Source organism: Botryllus schlosseri, chromosome 13 (genome assembly GCF_051294905.1).
Source record: "Botryllus schlosseri isolate E-star chromosome 13, Bs_hap1, whole genome shotgun sequence".
Classification (NCBI taxonomy): Eukaryota; Metazoa; Chordata; class Ascidiacea; order Stolidobranchia; family Styelidae; genus Botryllus; species Botryllus schlosseri.
Genome location: NC_137248.1, coordinates 16,415,855 through 16,439,025, shown reverse-complemented (window position 1 = coordinate 16,439,025; position 23,171 = coordinate 16,415,855). Strand labels below are relative to the sequence as shown.

General features: G+C 40.0%; 2 protein-coding genes across 3 annotated transcripts in view; both read right to left on the bottom strand.

Moving 5' to 3' along the window:
- The window catches only part of LOC145453908 (uncharacterized), a 49,256-nt gene that overhangs the window by 19,897 nt on the left and 6,188 nt on the right, over window positions 1–23,171 (bottom strand). The window lies entirely within an intron of this gene.
- Window positions 13,290–21,976, bottom strand: LOC145453904 (uncharacterized). 2 transcript variants are annotated; one of them, XM_080331871.1, is made up of 13 exons: window positions 21,346–21,976; window positions 19,819–20,027; window positions 19,649–19,757; window positions 19,210–19,287; window positions 18,725–18,794; window positions 18,519–18,651; window positions 18,295–18,457; window positions 17,922–18,090; window positions 16,062–16,162; window positions 15,115–15,186; window positions 13,875–14,030; window positions 13,654–13,816; window positions 13,290–13,583 (listed from the first exon to the last, which is right to left on the bottom strand). In XM_080331871.1, exons 1-13 carry the CDS (start codon window positions 21,439–21,441, stop codon window positions 13,462–13,464), a joined length of 1,641 nt encoding a protein of 546 aa, XP_080187997.1. In that variant the 5' UTR covers window positions 21,442–21,976; the 3' UTR covers window positions 13,290–13,461. The 2 variants fall into 2 exon arrangements, with proteins under 2 accessions (XP_080187997.1, XP_080187998.1); XM_080331872.1 differs by lacking the exon at window positions 19,210–19,287 and having other exon boundaries at window positions 21,346–21,971.

Sequence of the window (23,171 nt, the reverse complement as noted above, 5' to 3'; positions counted from 1 at the left end):
CACTATCGCATTGTCGATGCAATTAACACTTTGACTGCCAACAATCCTAAATATAGGATTTTACTCAATCCCATAAACTGCCAGCGATCCTATATTTAGGATATTTTTGAAATGAGTACAGTAAAGTACGGAATTGGTTCTATCCCCGGATTACGGCTGTATCCGAGGCTACTGAATAGGCTTGTTGTCATAAACCCCCATTTTCGTTGCCGGAAGTATTTTTTTAAAATCACATTTGCATACAATAGGTCAACTTTTTTTTGGTTTGACCACTAGGTGGCTTTTCATAAAATGAGCAGCAAAAAAATTGAATTATTTTTATAATTCCTTGATGTTGGAAAAAAATTTTTTTTTCATAAGTTGGGCAAGGTTTGCACTTATCAGCACGCCCGATTCCAGCGAAATATCCAACTAGTCGAAAATTCATTGTTCGCTGGCGTTTACTGGCAATTTCCATAGTAGGCCTTGGCAGCTAAAGTGTTAACCATCACATCGAACAGGCCAAGCACGATCGCCACGAACAAATACGTATGCTTGGAGGCGTATACAAAGATGGTAAACGCATTTGCACGCATATCGTATAGCATGCGTAACGATAGCACTACCCCAATAGTTCTACTGACAGGGGCAGCCACCCGCAGTTCAATTTTAATTCCAACAAACCGGGATACTAACCGCAGCAACGGGAGATTTGTTAACTGAATTAATTAGATCAACTGCACTTCCTAATTCTCAAATTCGTCGCCGATAACATAACGTTGCGCTCCGAGCCTACATTTTGACAGTAGTGCCGACACGCTGACAAACAATCGCAATGCGGATGTATATTGCTTGCAATTCGAATTTGTAAACGGAAACATCACTTCCAAAGGAATTCATTTCTCGGTGGTAATTAGGAAGATGATGAGGATTTGAAAACTGCATTGTCATACAGGCGCTGCCATGTCTGTTCGTTCAATCAACGCAATGTGCAAAACTTGATGCAACCTTCATGGCAGCCTATACGCAATGTTCCCTCTAATTTTTCACGAGTCCGCGCAAACACGTTAACTCACTGCGCAGGCTCTTGGACAATATTGCGCAACCAGGCCCCCCGTATGGTGATAAACCTAACTTCTGGGGGGCTTCACCCCCAGACCCCTCTCGGGCTCTGTGCTTTTTGCCGATACTTATCATCTACATCGGGGCCGGTTTGGTGGTTGTGTCGCCTGAACGCGCCAAGCGCGAAAATTTTATATGATTCATGATTGAACCTATGGACATTGGACAATTAAATTTATATGTATATATATCGAAGTTTTCGGTCAGTATAAGGGCAGTCCTTTCCGGCAAAGGTTTTCTCGCTGCTTATCGTTTTGGCGCACTTCTCGGAGTCACATGTCACATAGCCTATAACTTCATATCTCTTGGTGCATCGTGGTAAGGCAAGTGCCCATTTCTTTAAATCACGCGTATTTTTTATTGTGGGAAGGGTACCCAATAATCAAGATATTTGACAAAATTAAATCGCGCGCCGCGCGAAAACTATTTTGAAAAATTAAAAAAAAAAACCATGATCTATGTTAATTCACGAAATAATTTTGGGCCCCCTTCGAGTTCGGCCCCCTAATTGGGGGTTTGGGGTGCGACAGTTACGGTCCCGAGAAAATCTTATGCAATGTTCATGCCACGCTGAAAAGACTATTCGCTAGTTTCTCGCAGATTAACTTCGAGCTAGCCCATTGTTAGTTATAACTTTGTTAAACCATGTTATTTCACAATTCCCAGAAAATAACGCGCTATTGAAATGATATCAGTGTCGCTCAGGCGTACGAGACCATACTAAAAGAAAAGATGTTTCGTTAGGCGCACGTGATTGCTAAGTCTCATTTCTTCACGGTGCGCAATATTTACCTTTGCGGGCCGCACTTGTACCTCGGTGTCAGACTTCAGCGATAACACTATTTGCCCCTGACAATATTCCCTCTAATTTTTCACGGGTTTGCGCGCCTGCGACCGGCGTGGTCCCTTGGACAACAGTGCGCAACGACTTCAAAAACATCACTTCGGATTTTTTGTGCGCAGCTTAGATTTTCTGTGCGCAGAGACCGCTTCAGCACTGCGCATTTGCGCACTTACGCAGCTTAGAGGGAACATTGCCTATACGCCTGGTAAAGCGAATCCGTGCGGGATACTGATTGCAGAGAAGATAGCAATTTTGATTTGTCAAATGTACTTTACAAACTTCACACCGAGTCCGCTTTTGATTATTGATCGTTTGGTATGGACTAGAATTATTTGGGCGCAATTTCAAAGAATTCGAGTAAATCTCTCGCGGCACACTTGCTAGACTTAAATGACACACCGGTTGAGAACCACTGGATTATGCCATGGCCGAAGTGGATTCGATATCTCTCAATATGATCCGCCAGTATTCCCTGCAAACACTGGACCTGGAATCTGTGTCAATGTGTAAATAAATATCTCTTTGGAATCAATATTAGGAATATTATTCATATCCCTCTGTTATCTGCGCTATATTTTTCAGATATCACATGTTGGCAGGAATGTTAAGCTAGAGCTGTGGTTCCTAACCTTTTCTCTCCCATCTCCCCCTCTCGGGGATTTTTATGGATTGGCACCCCTAATATTTCAAGGACTGTACTAAATACAATAGGGTGGAGATCCAAGTCCCGGTCTATTTATTCGGGTTTAGACTTGTTTATTGGAAATATTTCGCACTTGAATCGCACCCTATAACACCGCGACTAAAAAACGATTTAAAATTGTATGCAGTATTTTCATGCCACGATCGACGAAAATGTTGGATATTTGGTGAATTTTGTCTGGAATGAATGACTGGATTTTGCAACGAGATCTTAAGGACACATAGAACTTTAGAAATTTGTATACATATTACAACTACTACACCAACGGTACTGCTACACCAGACCTAGGCTAAGTGCGGTCCGTGGGCCAAATGCGGCCCGCGAAACTATTCTGTGTGGCCCGCGAGAGGATACTTGGAATTCAAAACATAAAACCAGCTTTATGAATGTTGAAACGTGGACTAAAACCATAGGCTGCTGTATCAACTGGACATGGAAATTCGTTTAGTTTGAAGCATATTCAATAATACACCCCACTTACCGTGCCTACGTTTCACGCATGCGTAATCCAGATTCAAAATAAAGTCAATGTAGCAAAGAATTAGTGCCAAATAATGACACAAGAAATCACTCTTTCCATATAATTTAGTTCAAACCTTCTTTGTTGCCATTGTCACATTACGCATTATACGGTATGTGTTTCAATTTGTTATGTGATACGTTTCCGAATTTCGAATTCGCAAAACAAGTCAATCAGTGCTTGCGATTACTATATAAAGTCATCATATTTACCTTAGCTTGCTCAACATCAGGGATATTTAAGTTACACCCTGCTCGAAAGGCAGCGACCAAGACAATAAGCTTCGTAGGACTACTATCCCAAAATACATTTTATGCGGTGGTTCTCATAACCGGGGGGAGTGAAAGCATGTCAACCGGGCGCGAAACAGAGGTTAAATGCAAAAAATGTTCGCGCTCCGCGCAAGTTATACTCCAGCTCATAGTTGTTGCTCTGTCTATTGACCGACTTTGATATTTCAGAGTTCTCCCATCATCTGCCATCACCAACCATGTCAACAAACTTTTCATTGGGCTGGCTAGGAGTAAGGTTGCTATTTTCAATATTTTATGACATGATGATTTTCACGAAAATTTTCACTATAATAAAGGGGGGCGTACCTAAAAAAGTTTGAGAACACAATTTTAGGGTCTTAATAGTAGAACGTGGATACCGGTTTAAAGAGAGTTGAAAACGTATCATGTTTAACATTGTTCCAAACCATGACAGCAAATAGATGTTTTTTTAATTAACTGTCACATTCTCATTACCTAACATCAACAAATGTACTGAGAATAGCATTTATTAACAGTGTAATTTAGAGATAAAATTAAAATACAGTGCCGAATCTGGATAAAAAATTTCAGTTGGCCCTCCAACGTATTTTTTACTTCTCATTTGACCCGCGGAGAAAAATAATTGCCCACCCTTGTGCTACATCATTTTTCTTTGGCGTCGCATAACGTCCCAGCGCCCCCATATCGCCCTCGGAGTATTTTGACTCTGTTTGAAACTCAAGTCACCCACAGGGGGCGCTGGCGACATGGTTGAGAGTCACTGAGGTAGAACAAACTGCTAAATTATGTTAAAATTGCGCAGGCATACTTCTGATTTAAATCCTTATGTATTACAGTAAATACTATATAAATCCACATATATAGACAACGTATTGCTATCTATGTCATAAAGGTTTCGTATGTGAGCGAGTAGGGGAAGAGCAAGGGTCAAGTAACCAATATTTCATATAGTTGATCCACATGATGTTTGAAGATATGCATTTTCAGGTTACTAATTGACACCTCAACAATCCAGTTGCCAACACTAACGCTTTTGACCAAGATGACATGTTCAGGCATGCAGATATAGCAAATGTAACTTACGATGGATATCCCTTGGCTTGAAGGACACAATAAAGTTAAAACATACACACTATATACAGCAGTGTAACTCGTAATTCCCACGACTCATGGTACGTCGAAATGCGTTTTCATTCGTCTGATCTTAACTAATTGTGGGTCGCACAAACAATCTTGGATTATATAAAGGGGTCTCTAACTTAGGGTTGCCATACGTCCGGAATTTCCCGGACATGTCTGGAATTTCACTGAAAAATCTGCGTCCGGGAGGAATTTCTAAAATATGCCTAAATGTCCGGAATTTTGAAGGCTTGAAGCAGGCTCAAACGTTTTTCGTAAATCATCATTAACAATATTATTTTTAAAGCAGATTTATGCTATTCAAAATTGTTCTTCGCGCCGCCCGCTAGTTAATACAACGTATAATGATATTAGTATGGGCATCATGCACCCCCCTCGCCAAAAATGCAATCAAAATAAATATAAATAACCATCATTTACTGAAATAAGTTTGATTCTAATCGCAATTATAAGTTAACGGTGTCTTCCTGGAGTTGGTTCAGGCCGATTGGATGCTTCAATCACAGACAATGGTTCCAAATCTTGCGGTCGTTAGCCTTTATCTGGGGCGCGCGATGGTATTGGACGTAATCAGCTTTCTAGGCCGTGAATAAGTTTGGGCAAGCTGAGTTATTTTAGTAATCAGCTTATTGGGTTTTGAGCTTTGCCACGGAACATTTTCAAGTGAGAAATGAGGTCGCGACCTTGAAAGGTTGGAAATCACCGGATGTGCAACCTGCTGGTGCATTTTATAGTAGCCTAATATATGGAAGAATGAATACTATCGACAGAATTCATTCATAAAATTTAACAGCCAAATGCATATAGTAAGTGCCTAACAAGTTACATCGACTACCCTATGATGAGCCCAGATCATTTCATCCGGCCCGTGGCGGAATCTATTGCAGACCCTAGTAAGTAGCAATTACCAGAGCTCACATTACAGATGGCCCAATTCATGACCTATGTTCCACTCCATTCTTGTATAGTGTGTATACAGTCGATGGGCAATGCTTTGCTAGTGTGACGTCATATTGACGGCCAATGTGTTACACCTCATTTTAAAATCCGCTACTGGGCGCTAAAGAGTGTCCGGAATTTGCTTCACAAAAATATGGTAACCCTACTCTAACTGAAATAGGTAAAGAACTGACTGTATAAAAGTGTTGCCAGTACGACAATCATTATTGCGCAATGAATATAATTTGCGTACATAAATTTGTGCACTTATATATGTTGAATTGAATTGGTCAATTTTCTGATGGGCCAACAAAGTCGGTATACCATACCAAGTGCCCTGATTTCTGTATGTTGGACAGCAGGGCAGGAATCTCGGAGTGGCACAAGAAACTCTGGTCGGAATGAACCAGTCTTCCCTTTGGAGCTGCTAATGAAATCACCGAGCATTTGGTACCCATGGATATAATGTTTCTTCCACCTCTATGCACGAAATTAGTGTGAATGAGGCAGTTCCTCAAAGCCCTAAACAAGGAGGGGAATTGCTTCAAGTACATTTACAAAAAATGCGAGGACTCTCAAGTAAGAAATTCAAAGCTGCTACGTTTGATGGATCTCACATGAGCAGAATTGAACTAACCGTATGGAATTCATTCAGGGGTGTAGTAAAATATGTCGTCGGAAATCACAAGGCAATCGATTGCAAAGAGTTTGTACGGAAATTACGAGGTACATAAGGAAAACTTTAGGCAAACATGAGCATTGTAGTTCGCTGCCTGGACAATCATATCATCAGATTGACTCGTGACTCGAAGCAAAAGTCAATTTAAAGTCATCAAGTAATTGATGTTGACCAAATCGCTGTATCTCGTGTATGTTCGCCGAGCCTCCATTTTTATATCACAAATAAATTGCTCGCAAACGCAGTGATCAGAGCTTATGCAACAGATTACGTTGTCGAAAACTTTCTCACCTCAACCAAACCTCTTGTATATAATTTAAATCAAACGAATATCGCTCATACTTTTATAATTGTATGTCGTGGATAAGTAGGCGGGTAGGGTATTGAACTATATCATTTTTAAACTTTCTGAGGTTTCGTATGTTATCCTGTATTTTGGCTGATATTTAAAGACTGAGGCTACACCGCTATATTGCGTAGCTGAGCAGTTCTGTGTATGTGTGAGCGATACACCGTCTTTTGCGAGTAAAATCAACTCTTCCTTCCATTACTCCTCGCCACTTAATCCGCGTAAGCGGTGTCTTACACAAGCCTAGAAGTGTGCCGTGCTATAAGTCGGCAGTTGAGGAATAAAGATGAAGAATATTGGCCTGGTGTAAATGACCGTAGTAGTCGACAAACACCATAAATGTCTGAAAACAATCAAACAGACTGTTTATTCGTTCGTCGATTCCAAATAAATGGGTACTTCATCTGTATTTAAAACAGTTAGCAAAATGTATCATGGCTAGTACTTAGAAATGTCAACTTGACTAGACTAGTGACCTGACTCGTGACTTGACTGGAGGCACCTTCAAAAATCGAGTGACTTGACTTGACCCGAGTCACCTTTGAAAATCAAGTGACATGACTTGACTTGACTCGAGTCAAAATGTGCAATGACGCGAGATGACTTGTGTCTCGAAGGTAATGATTTGATCCCAACACTGCCACGAAAATTAACGAGGAAGGCCGCGTTCCAATATAACTGATGTTCGCGTGCAGTCTTTTCTAAGGGTTTTCGCACATGACATGCAACCGGAGTTCAAATATATAGTTGACAATATTGAACGACAACAAATCTCTGATTGACTTCAATAGCTGTTGTAAATAAATTCAATAAATACTGTTTTTAGACTCAATGCTTTAAACTTGAAGTTTACATTAAATACAATGGATTCCTTGTATAGGTGGATAAATACGCGATTGACGTATAACGTATAATGGATATATTTTGTAATCTGGCCCGCCAAGTGCTTCATTTTCCCATATCCGGCCCGCCGACCGGAGAAGTTGCCCGCCCCTGAAGTAGAGTATGCAATATGCATACACCAAATTGCGCGCATCCCAATTACTAATTGCTCTCTTATGCAACACCATGACAGGGTTCGGACACCGCATTGACTATAGCTCGCATCGCGGCAATTGTGGGCTATGCGGACTATAATAGCGACCTGGGCTGCTTCGATCCATTTCCCTATTTACGCTCGCAAATCGATACTGGAGTAAACGATCGTGCGCTTGAATGAATCTCACTTCATGGGCAAAAACGATAACACAATATCCAATTTGGCGTTACGATTAAAAACCTATCAACGAAGAACGTGCATTTGCTCGTCCAATCCAGAAAGGAGACAATGCTTCTCGGCATGCGGCATGCCCGCCTCTAAATCAACATGTGCAATGTGAATGTGCACTGTGCAGCAAGGTTATGGTTGTATCCCATTGCGCCGTTTATAGATTCATCTCATTACTAATCAGGTAGGCTATATTGCTCATTTTCAGACTTGTACAAACTAAATATTTAGTTAGTTGACGGTCAACTAACTAACAGTTTTTTGAGTAGTTCTAGTTCTAGTTGTAGTTGCGGATTTTGAACATTCCGTAGTTCTAGTTCTAGTTGTAGTTGCGGATTTTGAAAATTCCGTAGTTCTAGTTCTAGTTGTAGTTGCAGATTTTGAAAATTCGGTAGTTCTAGTTCTAGTTTTAGTTGTGCATTTCGAAAAAATATTAGTTGCCGAACAACTAGAAAACACTCGTGTGTCCTGCCCTGCGCGAGGAGAACCCTCCTCGCGTGACAAGTGAGGTTACTGAGGGTTGTTAATGTGATCATGACAAAGGATCAAATGCTCATTGTTGGATCATAGTTAATACATTGATTATGCCGAGTTCACTGATAACTTAGGCAAATTTACAACAATCGACAGTGCGCAGGGACACGCGATCTCCCGTTGAGGTTGTTTACTAATTGGAATGTGAACTAGTGATCTCCTGCTGTGCGCTGGCGAGTATTATCTCGGAACTAAGCTGTCGCGTCTGTTAAACTTACGAGATTTGATTCGTGATGATGATGCCGACCACGCCTGCCCAGGCACAAAGATAAGACGATCTGGATTCGCCCAAGGTATCTTTACAAATGAAATTGCAGAAATTGCCTGGGTCGTCTCCTCCTGGCTCTCCAACTCACAAGTAACCGAAAATCTCACTCTTCAACTTTCTACCTCCAAGTCAGTGTCGTCCGCTTGAAGTTAAATCCGGCCCGTATGAGGTGAAAAAGTATGCCAGGGAACAGCGACTACTCCTGGGTCAGAATGTGCTAAACTGTTGGCGGAATATGACCGACTTGCCAGAATTACGGAACTTGGCGAATGCTTTTCTTGGAATGACTGCGACATCTGTGCCCAGTGGAAGGGCTTTCTCGCATGCTGGGATTTTGTATTCCCAAAGAGGGCAAAATTCAACGGAAGAACATTTTCGCGACTCATGTTGATTCGCTGCAATCAGTATAACCGCTGCAGAAAATGGTTTAGTTTATTCTGTACTGATTACAGAAAAGTTCTGTATGTCTGATTTTTCAGTAATTTCGCTGTACCGACGTTCATGTGCAATTCTGGAACGCCGAATTCGAATAAAATAAAAAAGAATGAGTTGTCTGAGAATTAAATTTAGTTAGTTGTGTTTTAGTTAGTTAGTTGCCGATATTTAAATTTCGTTAGTTCTAGTTATAGTTCTAGTTGCGAGTTTGGAAAATTGAGTAGCTCTAGTTCTAGTTCTAGTTGCGTAATTTGAAAATTGGGTAGTTCCAGTTATAGTTATAGTTGCGAGTCTTAAAAATTGAGTAGTTCTAGTTATAGTTCTAGTTGCGGTTTTTGAAAATTCAGTAGTTTGTACAAGTCTGCTCATTTTACATAAGCATCAATCCCGTTTTGTGACATGCATGTGGTTTTCATTATCTTTAGATCTATACAATTGGCCATCGGTGTTGTGCTGATTACGAATTTGAGGCTTTACCTATAATACAGTAATTACGGAGTAGCCTAAGTGCGAAAAATCCAGCCGACCCAGGTGTGGCGCCTATGTATACACTTTACACAGGTTACTGGTAAGGTAGAAAAGGTGGTGCTAACGAGGCAACAGTTCTTCATTTTTTGAACGATCGCCGTACAATTATGTGGAGTCAGCCATCAGTAAAAGCATAGCTTGTTATGAAACACATCGGAGCCGGAGCTACTGTTCATAGAACCAACTCTAGCTCCGGCTCCGGCTCCTCTTGAATTTTATACAGAGCTCCGGCTCCAGCTCCAGCTCTGCTGAAAATGCACGGGTCCGGGGCTCCGGCTCCTTGCTCCGGCTCCGGCTCCAAAGCCCTGCTTGTTATGTACAAAGTATAGTTTTCCAGGTTGGGAAATTTATTTGAGTCAGGTAGAAACAGTTACTATGGGATGCGGAGCATATAACAGCCTACTGCAATTGTTCTTGACCCTTTCTACCTCGCGGCACGGCATAAAAACAAAATTTTCAGACCGGTAAACTTTCAAAAATCAAACTTTACCCAAAAATTTCGATATGCGAGAAGGCCCTGCAAGCTATACACCAATTTATAATATTTGTGATACATCTTGGGACCTGATCGACCGATCTATTGTTGCTATCTCACATAAACTTCAAAACAAATGTTACGAACCGGGGAATCTTGAAAACCCAAATTTACCAAAAATTTAATTGTGACAAATGTATGCAACTCAAATGTGATATTAGAAACTTCATTTAATATAGACTCTTTGATAGTAGGTATTTATACGTTATTCTATTTAAGTTTCGGCAAGACGAAGCTCCCAAAGTCCGCTCTTAAACACTCAAGGCGAGGCAGGGCGAGGCGAACAAAGGCCTGGGGCGCGGCAAGACGGCTACATAGCCTCTTCCATTCAAGTGCGTCAACCCAGCTCAAGACCCGTATCTTCCGTGCCACTGTCGAGCAAGTTCTTCTCTACGGAATAGAGGCAGTCACGCTGACAGAGAAGCTGGCTAAGACGCTCAACGCTAACTACGACGCACTCCTCCGCTATGCACTCGGCATTCACCATCCGGAGCATATATCCAGGAATACATTGCGAGAACTCACAGGAACGGACCCATGCCGTCTACTGGCAGCTCAACGACGCTTCCGTCTAATCGGCCATCTAGTGCGGCATCAAGACGAGCAACCAGCCGCCGCCATCATCAATCACATTCCCACGGAGCCATGGCGCAGAGGTGGCTGGAATTGGAAAACATGGCGCTCGACAATGGAGACTGACCTAGCGCAACGCGGGCTGTCGCTTGAAGACGCCCACGACCGCCTACACGTTGGAGACGCTTAAAATGAGCCTAAAACTGATTATCTCGATGTTTCATTTGTTTCCTGTTTCCCTTTTCATTTTATTTTATATAATTGAAAAGTCGATATATATATATATATTAAACACCAGTAACTGCATGGGTTGTGATTTTACGTTTTTTTAAGAAATGCGACTTTGCTGTTTGCTATAGCCTTTATTATACTGCCTATAGTGTCGCTTGATTGCACTGTCGAAATTTACCGAATTTCTTTTTTTTAATTCTCCGTAGCTTTCACATATAACTTGTCCGAAACAAGTTGTTGGCTACTTTTAAACAGTTTTGTAGAACAGTTGCAGTACTGTCACGTACGCTCAAAGTAGGCTATATTATGAGCTGTGTATTACAACACCATGATGCAGAAGTTGCATTCCAAGCATCAAATCAATTTACAATTTGATGTTTTATTTCTCTATTCAGAAGACAAGCGTCGAACTTCTTGCATGTTTTAATTGAGATAGAAAATTCTGATATATTTGGCGGAACGGCAGGAAACTTGAGGGTGATAACCACTACTCTAGCGAACAAAATTTACAGAACTTTGCGCCGTCAGTATTCGCATCTATTTAGCGGTATCTTCCGTATTATCAAATTATTTCAGCAGAATATTGCGACTGATTTCATCAAGGAAGAGAGGCCGGCGGGTTCAAGTGATACTTTTTCGTTTGGTTGGAGTTGGTTTATGGGGTGAAGTGGCCTTGCCCAAATCTCATGGTTTGAGGAGGCAAAACCGTACGCTATATGTCAATGGTCGGGAACCTATGGCTCGCGAGCCATATATGGCTCTTTTGGTTATAAGATATGGCTCTTTGACATATTTTTAATTTTTTACTTTATTTGATCGATATTGCAGCAACTTTGAAGTAAATTTTCATAACTGCCAGAATAATTATTCTCGTGGCAGCATAAACATGTATTTGAGTGGTCAATAAAGTGGCGTATCCAGGGTTAAGGTCTCGGAACCTTTTATAAAATCTTTAAATTTAAGTTGCTGTCGCTCCAGGGACCAATATCCCTCGCGAATTCGATGGACCCGACATCGCGTGTCGCGTAATCTTGGATTGCGCCATACGTTGATTGATGAAGGAGACTGGCAGACATGGAGACGCCTATATGACAATGTACGTTTCAAATATACATTGTCTTCCTGATCTACGCCGAGTAATGGACTGCCTTGGAAGTGACATTCAAATTACAAACAACGCTTAGCCATCCACGTTCTTGATTGTTAAGTAGCTTTCTAGGACTGCCGAATGTGGGCGTGTAGTGCAACATCCATGTTACCGCTGAATACTTTGGGAATTGAGAAGTCGATCAATATTTAGATTTTCGGAATCAGTGCTACAGGTATATTAGATTAATATCAGTTATTATTCATTCTGAGCTATTTACAGTAAATTGCGATGTCACAGCATGAGTTTTTACGGGGAAAATATGGCGCTCACGACGGATCCCATATAGCAGTGGTCGGGAACCTATGGCTCGCGAGCCATATATGGCTCTTTTGGGTATAAGATATGGCTATTTGTCAAATATTTATTTTTGTACTGAATTGAGCAATATTGCAGCAACTTGTGAGCAAAGTTTTATGACGGCCAGAATAATTATTCTCGTGGTAGTATAAACATATCTTTGAAACTTAAAGACAATGCCGTCTTCAGGTCTAGGGGCTCAGACCACCTCTTTTCAAAATCCTCAAATTTAAATTACTGTCGCGCCGGCGACCAGTATCACTCGCAAATTCTATATACCGGACTTTCGATACGTTGATTAATCAAAGATCATAGGAGACATGGCGACGCCCATATCACAATGTTCTTTTCAAATACACATTGTCTTACTGATCTACGGCTCGAAATGAACTGTCGTGGACGTGACAGTGACATTCACAATTACAAACTCGAATTACAAACAATGCCGTAGCTATCCACGTTCTTGATTGGTAAGTAGCTCTGTAGTTTACCGCCGATTACTTTGAGAACTCAGAAGTCAATCAGTATTTAGATTTTCGGAATCAGTGTGGCATTTGCATTCGATTAATATCAGTTCTGATAAATTTTAAGCTATTTACGATGAAATGCGTTATCAATTGTGAGGCTTGGCCCGTCTGTGTCTTACATCTCGTTTCGAGGTTTATGTTCGAACTATAAATACCAGTTTTTATAGAGAAAATGTGGCGACACGACGAATCACATGCAGTGAGTTCGAATTAGTGCTACAATGACGTCACAATTCTTCCCAATTGCGACGTAACAGTTCATTGGCATGTGTGGCTCTTTGGGAGTTGAAATGGAAAAAATAACGCCAATATGGCTCTTCCGACAAAAAAGGTTCCCGATCCCTGCTATATGTTGATGTCAGCAGTAAGTAGTAAGTGAAGTGTTCTCCAGTGGTTGCTTCGATAAAGTTCAAAATTTATTCATAAACAGATTACATCAGGATATATTATTTGGCGATGTTTGTTAGTCAATATTCGTCAATAGTAAAAATTACATTCATGAAAATCCTTCACTTCTGTCAAGTTGAACTGAAGCAAAATAAGCGGACGTCCTAAGCATAAATCCACTAATTTTGGTTAGCCGCCATACTCTTCAACACATTGCGTTGTATTTTCCCAGTCGCAGATTTTGGAATCGTGTTTACAAACTCCACGCCACCACGCAGATGTTTATAGTCCACAACGTTCTATGAATTGGCAAACTCGGTTGAAGTATGGCGGGAATGCAAACACCGTTTGGATCATATTACGAAACCAACCTTCAACTATTTTGTGAACATCTTCGGTTGTCAGCGATGGGTCACTCGGCACAACAAAGGCCTTTGGGAGCTCGCCACACTTCTCGTCGGGAATCCCGATAACACCGACATCCACGACTTTAGGATGGCAGATTATTACAGACTCCAGCTCAGCGGGAGATACCTGATTCATGTCGTAATAAGAAATCAAGTCATTACTATAGAAGACGTGTCGCGGCTACCTGTACAGCTTTAAACTTGATAATCTCTTTAAGCCGGTCGACGATGAATAAGTTACCATTGGCATCGTAGCGACCGAGGTCTCCCGTCCTGAACCATCCATCCGCGTCGAAAGCGGCAGCGTTTGCTTCCGGATTTTTTAAATACCCTTTTGTCATCTTAACAAATATTGCAGTCGCAAGAGAAATTTAACTGTGATCAGATAGCGTAGGTAGAGGTATGATCCTCAGCCAGGCCACATAACCACTGAGCTGTGAGTTCGAGGCTCGAGTCAGCTGAAAGGCAGTAAAAGGTCGTTATGACTTTTTACGCGCCCTGTGTTTCCTGGATAATCGAGACGGGTTCAATGTCGCGACCTATCTGCTTGAGGACACATGTGACCGCCCACAAAATTAAATGGTCCACCAGCAAAAATGTTTTAAGGATTTAAGAACCCGCCATCTGTCTATAGAAAGGCGTGGAATAATAACCAATACCCAATAACCAGCTTGTGCGATCCAGGAGTTTATGATATAAATCTATCGACGACATACACTACCGAAACATAGCAGCAGGATCCCAATAAGATATCAATTTTTATCGGTGATAGTAAAATATACGATAATTGCAATATCGAGTGGTTTATTGTTATAGTATTTCCAGATAAGTTTCAGCAGTTTTGGAAGCCAGATTATCAACTTTCAATATCTCATATTGTGCCTTCAACACAGTAATGACGGATCATAGTGCACCAATACTGTGCAAGAGATCCATAACCGTCAAGATTTAGGCCTACTTGTTGAAAAAAAAAATATAAAATTCTAATCTGTGCATTGATATAGCATTTTGACCTATTTAACATTTCCCACGGAAATATATCTTGGAACTGGGAACTCTTTTCAGTAAGACAGCGTGTCAATGGTTTTACTTGTGAACCTAATTGTGTGTGTACTTTTGGAATTAAATACAGGTTTACTTTCAATTCGGAATATATTTTACCTGGATGTCAGAGGATGTGCATGACGCTTTACTGTATTACCTCAATATCTAAGAAATCTCTCTATCAGGTATCTATTCTGAAATTGCGATAGCAGTGACAATAATTACTTCAAATAAAAATCAGAAGCAATCAGTGACGATGAAAGGTTATTGCAATGTCTCTCCATTAGTTTGTGACATAATCTATTAGCTCTACGAAAAACAACGCCAAACTACATTTATGTAAATATATCATTTATACCTCGTCCTATATAAGCAACCTACTTGGGCACTACGTATGCGTATCTCTCCAATTGTTCCCGCGGGACATTCTTCTTCCGTTGCTACGTTGGTAGTCTGTAAGCACACATATGAACGCGAAGCGAAACAATGACTTTATAATCTGATCACCAGGAAGATTTTTTTAACATACAAAATTGAAGATTTTGCATTAAAAATAGGAAATGTTGACATTTTTTGACGTTAATAATGAAAAGTTTGACAAATATTTACCCCGCATGTAGATTCGGGGTTTTTGCACATAATGTTAGAATTGTACTACTTTTCTTGATTTCTGGTTGGAATTGTCTGGCCTTACGAAGTGGCTTAGCCTGAAAAAACTTTTGACGTAAAAAGTGACAAATTTCTACATGAAAATACTTTATTTCACCGAAATATGGACCTGAAGATTTCCAGTAGTCACATTACGCAAATGGATCTGTGACGTTAGGAAGGCCTCAACCAACTTCCTCTTGAGGTCAGTCAGACAAGACGCAAAAGAGTTTGACATTTGAGTGCCTGCGAAACTCTCTTGGAAACTCTCCCACAGATGCAAACCTTGTTGTCATGTTTATTTGACAATTTCGGCATTACCAAGAGTAAAACCGAAGTAAGAGAAGCACCGTATCTAGAATCGCTGCAAAATCAGTTAGTAGAATATCGTGGTGAGTTGAGCATCACACCATGTCAACCTATTTGTCTCACTTGACCGTTCATGATTCACAATGAGCAGACAATGGGCTGTATACAACGGAAGGCCTATCAAGTAGGCTACAAGCTCTAAATGATGAGATCATCGACAGTGCAAACATCTACGATACCAACAAATAACACGTTGCAAAATTCTTTTGAGTTTGTAAACAATAGTGACCATTTATTTGACCTAACACTACAATTTTGACAAAATTTTTGATTTTTGTGCAATATCAAAAAAAAATCGCCCTACTGATCACCTTCAATTCCACGCCTGCCCTAATTTTCCCCACGGACTTCGCAGCGATGTCGTCCGTAATAGCACCCATCGAAATCGATATAGCTTCAGTCATGCCGTATCCTGCGATTTAAATAAGCAAGGAAATCTGTGTTCATGTATGTTGTATATGTCTGTGTACTTTTTATGTTTTAAAGCATAACGCCTCCATATTTACAAAATCACCCAAGTGTTAGAACTTCGCATGATGAGAGAAAAAGAGAGAGACTTTATCATTCATTCAACCGAATTACGAAAAAGCAAACGTAAGCAAAATTATTTGGATTAGTAAAAGGCCAACACCGTGTTTGTGATCGGATTTCGAAGGTTTACAACATACGACTTTTCACCTGGGTATCTAAATATTTCATATTTCCGTGAATAGCGGCATTGCATCTGTGTAATATTGACATTTTCGAACTTTTAATACCATTCAAGATCGCACTATAGTATAGCGACCATTATGTGATTTATAGCTGTGCTTGAATTTCAAATTCCTTAGCTTTTACGCGCTCATCAGACGAGGAAGTATTTCAGAACTCATGGCGATTGACACGACGTACTGAAGTCAACCGGTCTGATCAAATCCTTATGTGAATTGCGGTGATAGTACCAACATTATGAAAATCTTAGGTAACAACCATTATATCAGTGGTTCTCAACCGGGGGTCCGCGAAACATTTTCAGGGGTCCGCGACACCTCTGAATTTGCGAAATGACTGATGACAAATCTGTAACAATTTTAAATTAGGGAACTCACGAAACAGTTTCGCTTCAAAACTGCTAATGCTTCAGTAAGCTCATCAACAGAATTGCCGTATGAATTTAAATATCGTACTGTGTAAACTCATTTTGATTGCGAAACTGCCAATAGCCTACGGATGCAAACATATTGATGTTTAAAGATGTTTAGTTGAGGTTTGTTCATAAGAGTTTTTTCTGGTCTGTCGCAAAAAGGGGTTAAAACCTCATCACGAAATCCATTTGTCCTGTGATATGCATAATTCCTATTCGAGAATATCTTGAAAATGAACTTTTATATAGAAATGACTAATCTGGACGTCGTAACTTCATTGAAAAATCGGTTTCTCAATTTTGGTGCCATATGTTGCGATCGCGCTCAAAGGTATTGTCGGAAGCGTCAAGTGTTGATATTACATTCGCCCACTTTGTGGAAATGGATTTACGGCACTCGTTCATATCAAATTGAAGGCGTGAAATTTCAAGACACGACCACATATTTCAAGAAATAATAAATTCAGATGCAAACGTCCCTTCGAAATAATAAAAGCCTACCCATATTTCTACACGGTAGCCTATGGTATTATTTTCAAGAACGGTCATTGTGTTGCTGTTTATCACTAGCCTGGAGTTGATATTTGCACAAGACATATGAGGGTTACACGATAATTTAGCTAAATTTGAACTAAGACTTGAGGGGGCCGAAAAGGGGTCTGCGAACACAAAAAGGTTGAGAACGACTGCATTATAGTATAGACTAGCAGATAGCATGACAAAATTGGTTGCAAATTCCGTACTATAGTCATGGTAAAGGCAATATTATGAAGAAAAGAGGCAATAAAGTAAATTCATATGAGCAAGTTAATATTATCAATATTATATTCAAAAACAAGTTGAGTGACGCATATCACAACAATGGTACTGGGAAATTCACATTCATGTTGTCTCAGTATATTTTCAAAATATATTCGGTCGTAATTTATAGTCTCTAGGTCTCTTGGCTAGCATAGTGCCAGACGGAGGAGTGAGTCGATATTTCTTTCAGCCGAGGTATCATGATAGTAAACTGAACACAAGTTTTGATATGAGCATCACCAATTACCTGTTACGAATGTGACTTTGTATTTGCTTTTTATTTGCTGTATCACTTCGGACGCTTGTGATGCTCCGCCACACAAAATAACTTTGAGTGAAGACAGATCGTATGTTGCATTGCTGGTGGTGTTAATCATCTCGATTAACGTTGGTGGAACGCACAAGATCGACGACACCTAAAAGTATTCCGACAGCAATGTGGTTAGTGCAGTAGTCTTGGTAACTTTGTTTTTCCTTGTACATATACATTATACATTGTACTATGATGTGAATTGTGTTTATTTATGGAAATCGTCGCATATTAAAGGAGATATAGCATATATAGAGCGTAATTCATCTTCGATTCCATAGTATAAAACTATCTTGATGTTGACCCACACCTTGTGTTTTTCCACGTTTTGAAACATTCGTTCAATATTGGTTTGCCGTTCCATCACGGTTTTGACGCCTTCAGTGGCGTTGAACATTAGAGTGATAAATCCGCCAGTGTGATACATCGGGCGATCCATATAAACAATCTGTGACGGATCCTTACGCACAAAACTAATTCGACAAATTTACGGTAAGATCATCGTGTTATATAATGGCTGCTATGCATACTTACAGTTTTAACGACAGGGTAGCTACGTAGCATTTGTGAGTCATAGCAATGCATTTAGGAAGGCCGGTTGTTCCGCTTGAGTGAGGTGCAATTGCGAGATCATTTTCCGGGTCAATATCAACATCTTTGAGAGATTCTACAGGAACATATATATTGATGGATTTCAATGATGCTTATTTTTATGTACTAGCAAACGACAATTGGTATACCACTGTTCGTGGAGCTCAATATTTTCTCGACAGTCATGAATTCTCTGCTTTGTCCTATCACGATGATTTTCTGGAAAGTAAGCGACAATTAGAAGGGGCTATGCTTCACATCGCATGGAATAAAATTGCGGAAGGCAACGGCGGTCACTTCCAGTGTGTTCGCGGCATGCAGTTTTTATATCTCCAACTTGATTTGCTACTGATTGAACTCTTAACATGTGCCCATAGAAATATTGTCATGCGTGCCGTACAGAAACAGTTTATCAATATCTGACAGGCAATGATTGACAGTAACGAAGTTACGTTTACTTTTTTTGAATATTCTATTCAAATCTGGCGACTTGTTTTTAAACCACGACCCCTTGGACTTTTTTACCATTTCAAAAATGACCGTCTAATTGCCTTCAGTCAAGAATCATCAACGGGTCATTTTTTACAATCATAAACAAGTAATATCACGCAGTTGATCTTCAACTGCGTGGTACCTTTTGAAAGTGACGTATTAGTGCAGTTTTATGGGTAGTTTCAGGCTTATGGAGAAGTTTTAGAGCGAATTTTAAGTTCTGAAATTTTAAAAAAAATGATAGGTAAATATTGTCGAATACTTCGAAATCCAAAATATCGTCGCGTGTTTGAAACCTCTGTTCTAGATTGAGTGGTGATGACAGCATATCGCAGGCTCGCAACAAGTCACTGATATAGTACTGTAGAATTTTGGATGTTCGACGGTATATAGGTGCCACTATGACGGCAATGGCGAATATACATTGGCGGCGCTTGACATTCAGAAATGGCGTCTCCGGAACTTTAATTGAATATCGCTTGCAGCTGCATTGCGTATGTTACATTACGGCGCATGATAAATTGATTCCTAAACTGCGCATCACACCACTGTGATTATAGTATGATAATAACATCCATAACCTCAATTGAAGAGATGTCCTCTTGCACCGACTTCATTGTTTCAATTATTTTCTCCTCAACAAATACCACTCGTGGCTGCGTAATGGAAAATTGTTGTACGATCTCGTTTGCACAAAACAATGGAAATTCTATCAGAACAGAAGAGGTTTCGAGCGAACACAAATTTACTTTTAGTGTATGACGGGTTGCAAGGAGCTACGACCGCACCGGCACCAAGGATGCCAATCATCAAGTAAGCAAACTCCAAACTTCCGGAAGCGCATATCGCAATAAAATCTCCTTTCGTTACTCCGTGCGACTGTAAGTAAGCCGCACACTTTCTCGAAGAAAGGTACATCTCTTTGTAGGTGATTGACTTCCCATCGCGTGAAGCATCAACCTTAACATAGGAAGAAATACATAGTTTTACGCGTTGCGTTTAGGGGGTTGTCATCAAGGGCATGGTGCACCTATAAACATGAACGGCTATGCCTACTTATCAAATTATTCAGATCTAGGACTTTCCCTTTGGGGTGACGATTATGATTTTTTTGTAATTTGGAAGAAATGTCACAATGCAATTGAGTAATAATGGACCAGAAGTGAGCCGATTATATCACATCAATCAAAAAACGACTGTGATTATTATTACGATTATGATTACCGCAAAATCTCGAAGTATATGGTCTATTACAATTTCGATTACATGTAAAAGTAATGACGATTCCATTTATCTCGCGATAACGATTGAGATTTTGATTGAAAACAGTAACGTCATCTTCTTGCAACGTTACAACACATTCATTACGCAAATTCTACGATGGCTATTTATTTCTACATCGGTTCCGATCCATAGATACGGCCTATGCTAACACCGTGTAAGCATGGGGATAAGGCATGTCGAAATAAGGATTTGTGCCCACTTTAAGTATTACAATAGGAAGCTAAATAAGAACCGCTGAGTTCTAATGATATGTTTTTTAAATCACCATGTTTTATTTGTATGGTACGAAACTTTTGAAAGCTTTAATCTGTTGAGGCGCATTTGTTCGATTTGCGAAGTCCTCGCCTAGCTTCTACGTTCAAATTGCAAATAATCAGCATCACCAATTTAGAGGTCGGAGGTTAGAATCTAGGTCACGACCGTAAAAAAGGTTGTGAGGTCGTGAGATGTCAATTTAACTGGTCCGGAACATATTGTCGAGGTGAAAGATTCAAATACGTCTGAATCCTAGCACAGATGTGGTGCTCCCCATCCTATGCGGGCGATCCCGCGATAACTATCGATGACGAGATTCACCGCAGATCGATGGTTTTCGCACGACGATCTGTGGTGTGGATAAGGATTTATTACGACCCATTTGATTAGCATAGCTTGTATTTGTGATGTCCGTGATCAGTGAGTTTCAAAAATCCGATGTTACCACTGTGAATAATTTGATACTAAATTCATACGTCACACCATTAGTCTCCATATGTCCTCGTCGGCTGCTATCAAAGCAACTGAATAATGTATAGAAAATAACGGATTACGAGTACTGGAAAATGTTGCAAGCGTCGTCATAGATTACTATTAGCAATCAAGATTACCCCATGTCTGCATTAGACATTACTTCCGCTTATGTTTTAATAAATAAGTTGGATTATTCGATCATACCTGGTTTTGTTATTGGTTATCATCATCGTATTGGTAGTATTGCTGAAAAATTGTTACTCACGATTGCAGTATCATCTCCATACTCTTTAAATTTATCCCACAAAAGCCTATGTAACGATATATTTGGCACATGTATTTCCCCGCCATGGTATGGCATTGCTAGCAATGGACGTGACGGGGTATCGTTGCAATATACCTATTCTGCAGCTGGTCCTAATATACATAATATATATTAATAGAGAATACTTATCAACATTTACATTCCACAGTATTATATGGTGTGTCCTTGCCAATACCAGCTCATGTTGGGCATATAAAGAATTTTTTTATAGCCTGATTTCCCGTATGCATAAGCATATACATACAAATATATATACTCCTATTCAACACATAATCATTTATTTCGCCTAGGCTATGGTGGGTGTCTGATCTTAAAGGCTACTCCAAGTTGTTTCGACACCTTCCTATCTTTTCATTGTATCGCAGTCTTGTGATGTTTTGAAACGATGAAAATAATTATAAACCTGATTGATAATCTGTTGCCTCCGCATCAACTAAATATAACCTATACGGGCGTCTGTCTAGACTAGAGAATATGTTTAGGAGTATTGCCATAACAGTACCAGTTTGGTTGATCACGCGTATCTTCTATGTCCACAAAACTTTGCTCTTCAACAATGTCTAGCCACTATAGTCGATGGATTATTTACGCAGTTAAGCCGAATGGGTGAAATGAAGCAATATGGCACCGTTCGATATTGACGGTTCATCAGCGAAATGGCGTACTGCTTCAGCGCGCCCTCGAAACATTGGTATCAACTATTAACAGTCCTCAATTTGGTTCTCTACACAATCTGGATTTAGCAGGCAGTCTCATTTGTCTGCATGGACTGCATATTTTAACTGAAATTTAGAAATGCGTGGTCTAGTTACATTTATTAGAGAGGTTCAATAAATTCGTGGAAATAAATTTCCCACTAATATTGTCGATATCTAAAACCGAATCTCCGGAACGTGGTCAATTTAATATTTACACCTGCTTCATAGCCCTGGTTGCATCACTACAAATTTCCGACAACGACAACTGAACATAGCTATTATCTCTCTTCTCCACCTCTCTTCCTATCTATCTAACCAATAAGGCAGAGCCCGCAAAACTGGCGGGGAATTAGGGTGCATGCTGAAGGCAAGACCTACTAGTCTATTTGATACCGGGGCTCTACCGTTTCCGTCTCACAATAAGGACCCCATTATTGGGACAGGGTTGTGATTAGATTTAAGGCGGCGACCGTGAGCAAATACCACAGTTTTCCATTGCTTCTTAGAGATTGCGGTGTCAAAATATTGATATCGCAAATTATTTCGCGAACAGTATTCTGAAAATAAATTACTTACGAAATCACACCAATACCGGTATTATTGCCTGTTCAGGATTAAAATGGAATTCTATTTTGTAGTTTAAAGCTTAGCCTACTATATTTTGTATGCCCGTTTAAAATCAATTCTTTTCAATTTTGAACAGATATACATTTGACCTGACCATATACAAGGATTACTTTACGTCGTAACTAATAGTTTTCGTGAATCTCTACTGCATTATTTCAACTTTCACTGAAGTAATATTGGTAAAGGTTAACAGTTTGTTTCAGGTTTGAAATGACAGCATACCGTAAAATGAAAAAAATCCATTATTATCTCTGTGATTATTTAAAGCGACGCATACACTCGTGTTGCCATGGCCGGCTACAGATCAATTACTGCACAATGGCTCATTCATGAACGCTTCCGCCTTAGAGCAATAGTGAGAGTTGTTTAGAAAAACCGCAATGCGTTAGATAAAGTGAACTCACCCCTTTCGACTGATATTTGTCTATAAATGACGAAATT

What these genes read in the sequence shown, in the direction of transcription:
- LOC145453904 (XM_080331871.1), bottom strand. Translation starts at nt 21,441, where the DNA reads ATGCCATACCATGGCGGGGAAATACATGTGCCAAATATATCGTTACAT. An exon ending in AAAACGTGGAAAAACACAAG is followed by an intron (nt 18,091 to 18,294) that starts GTGTGGGTCAAC and finishes GAATACTTTTAG; the next exon opens with GTGTCGTCGATCTTGTGCGT. An exon ending in TGTTCACAAAATAGTTGAAG is followed by an intron (nt 13,584 to 13,653) that starts GTTGGTTTCGTA and finishes TTGCCAATTCAT; the next exon opens with AGAACGTTGTGGACTATAAA.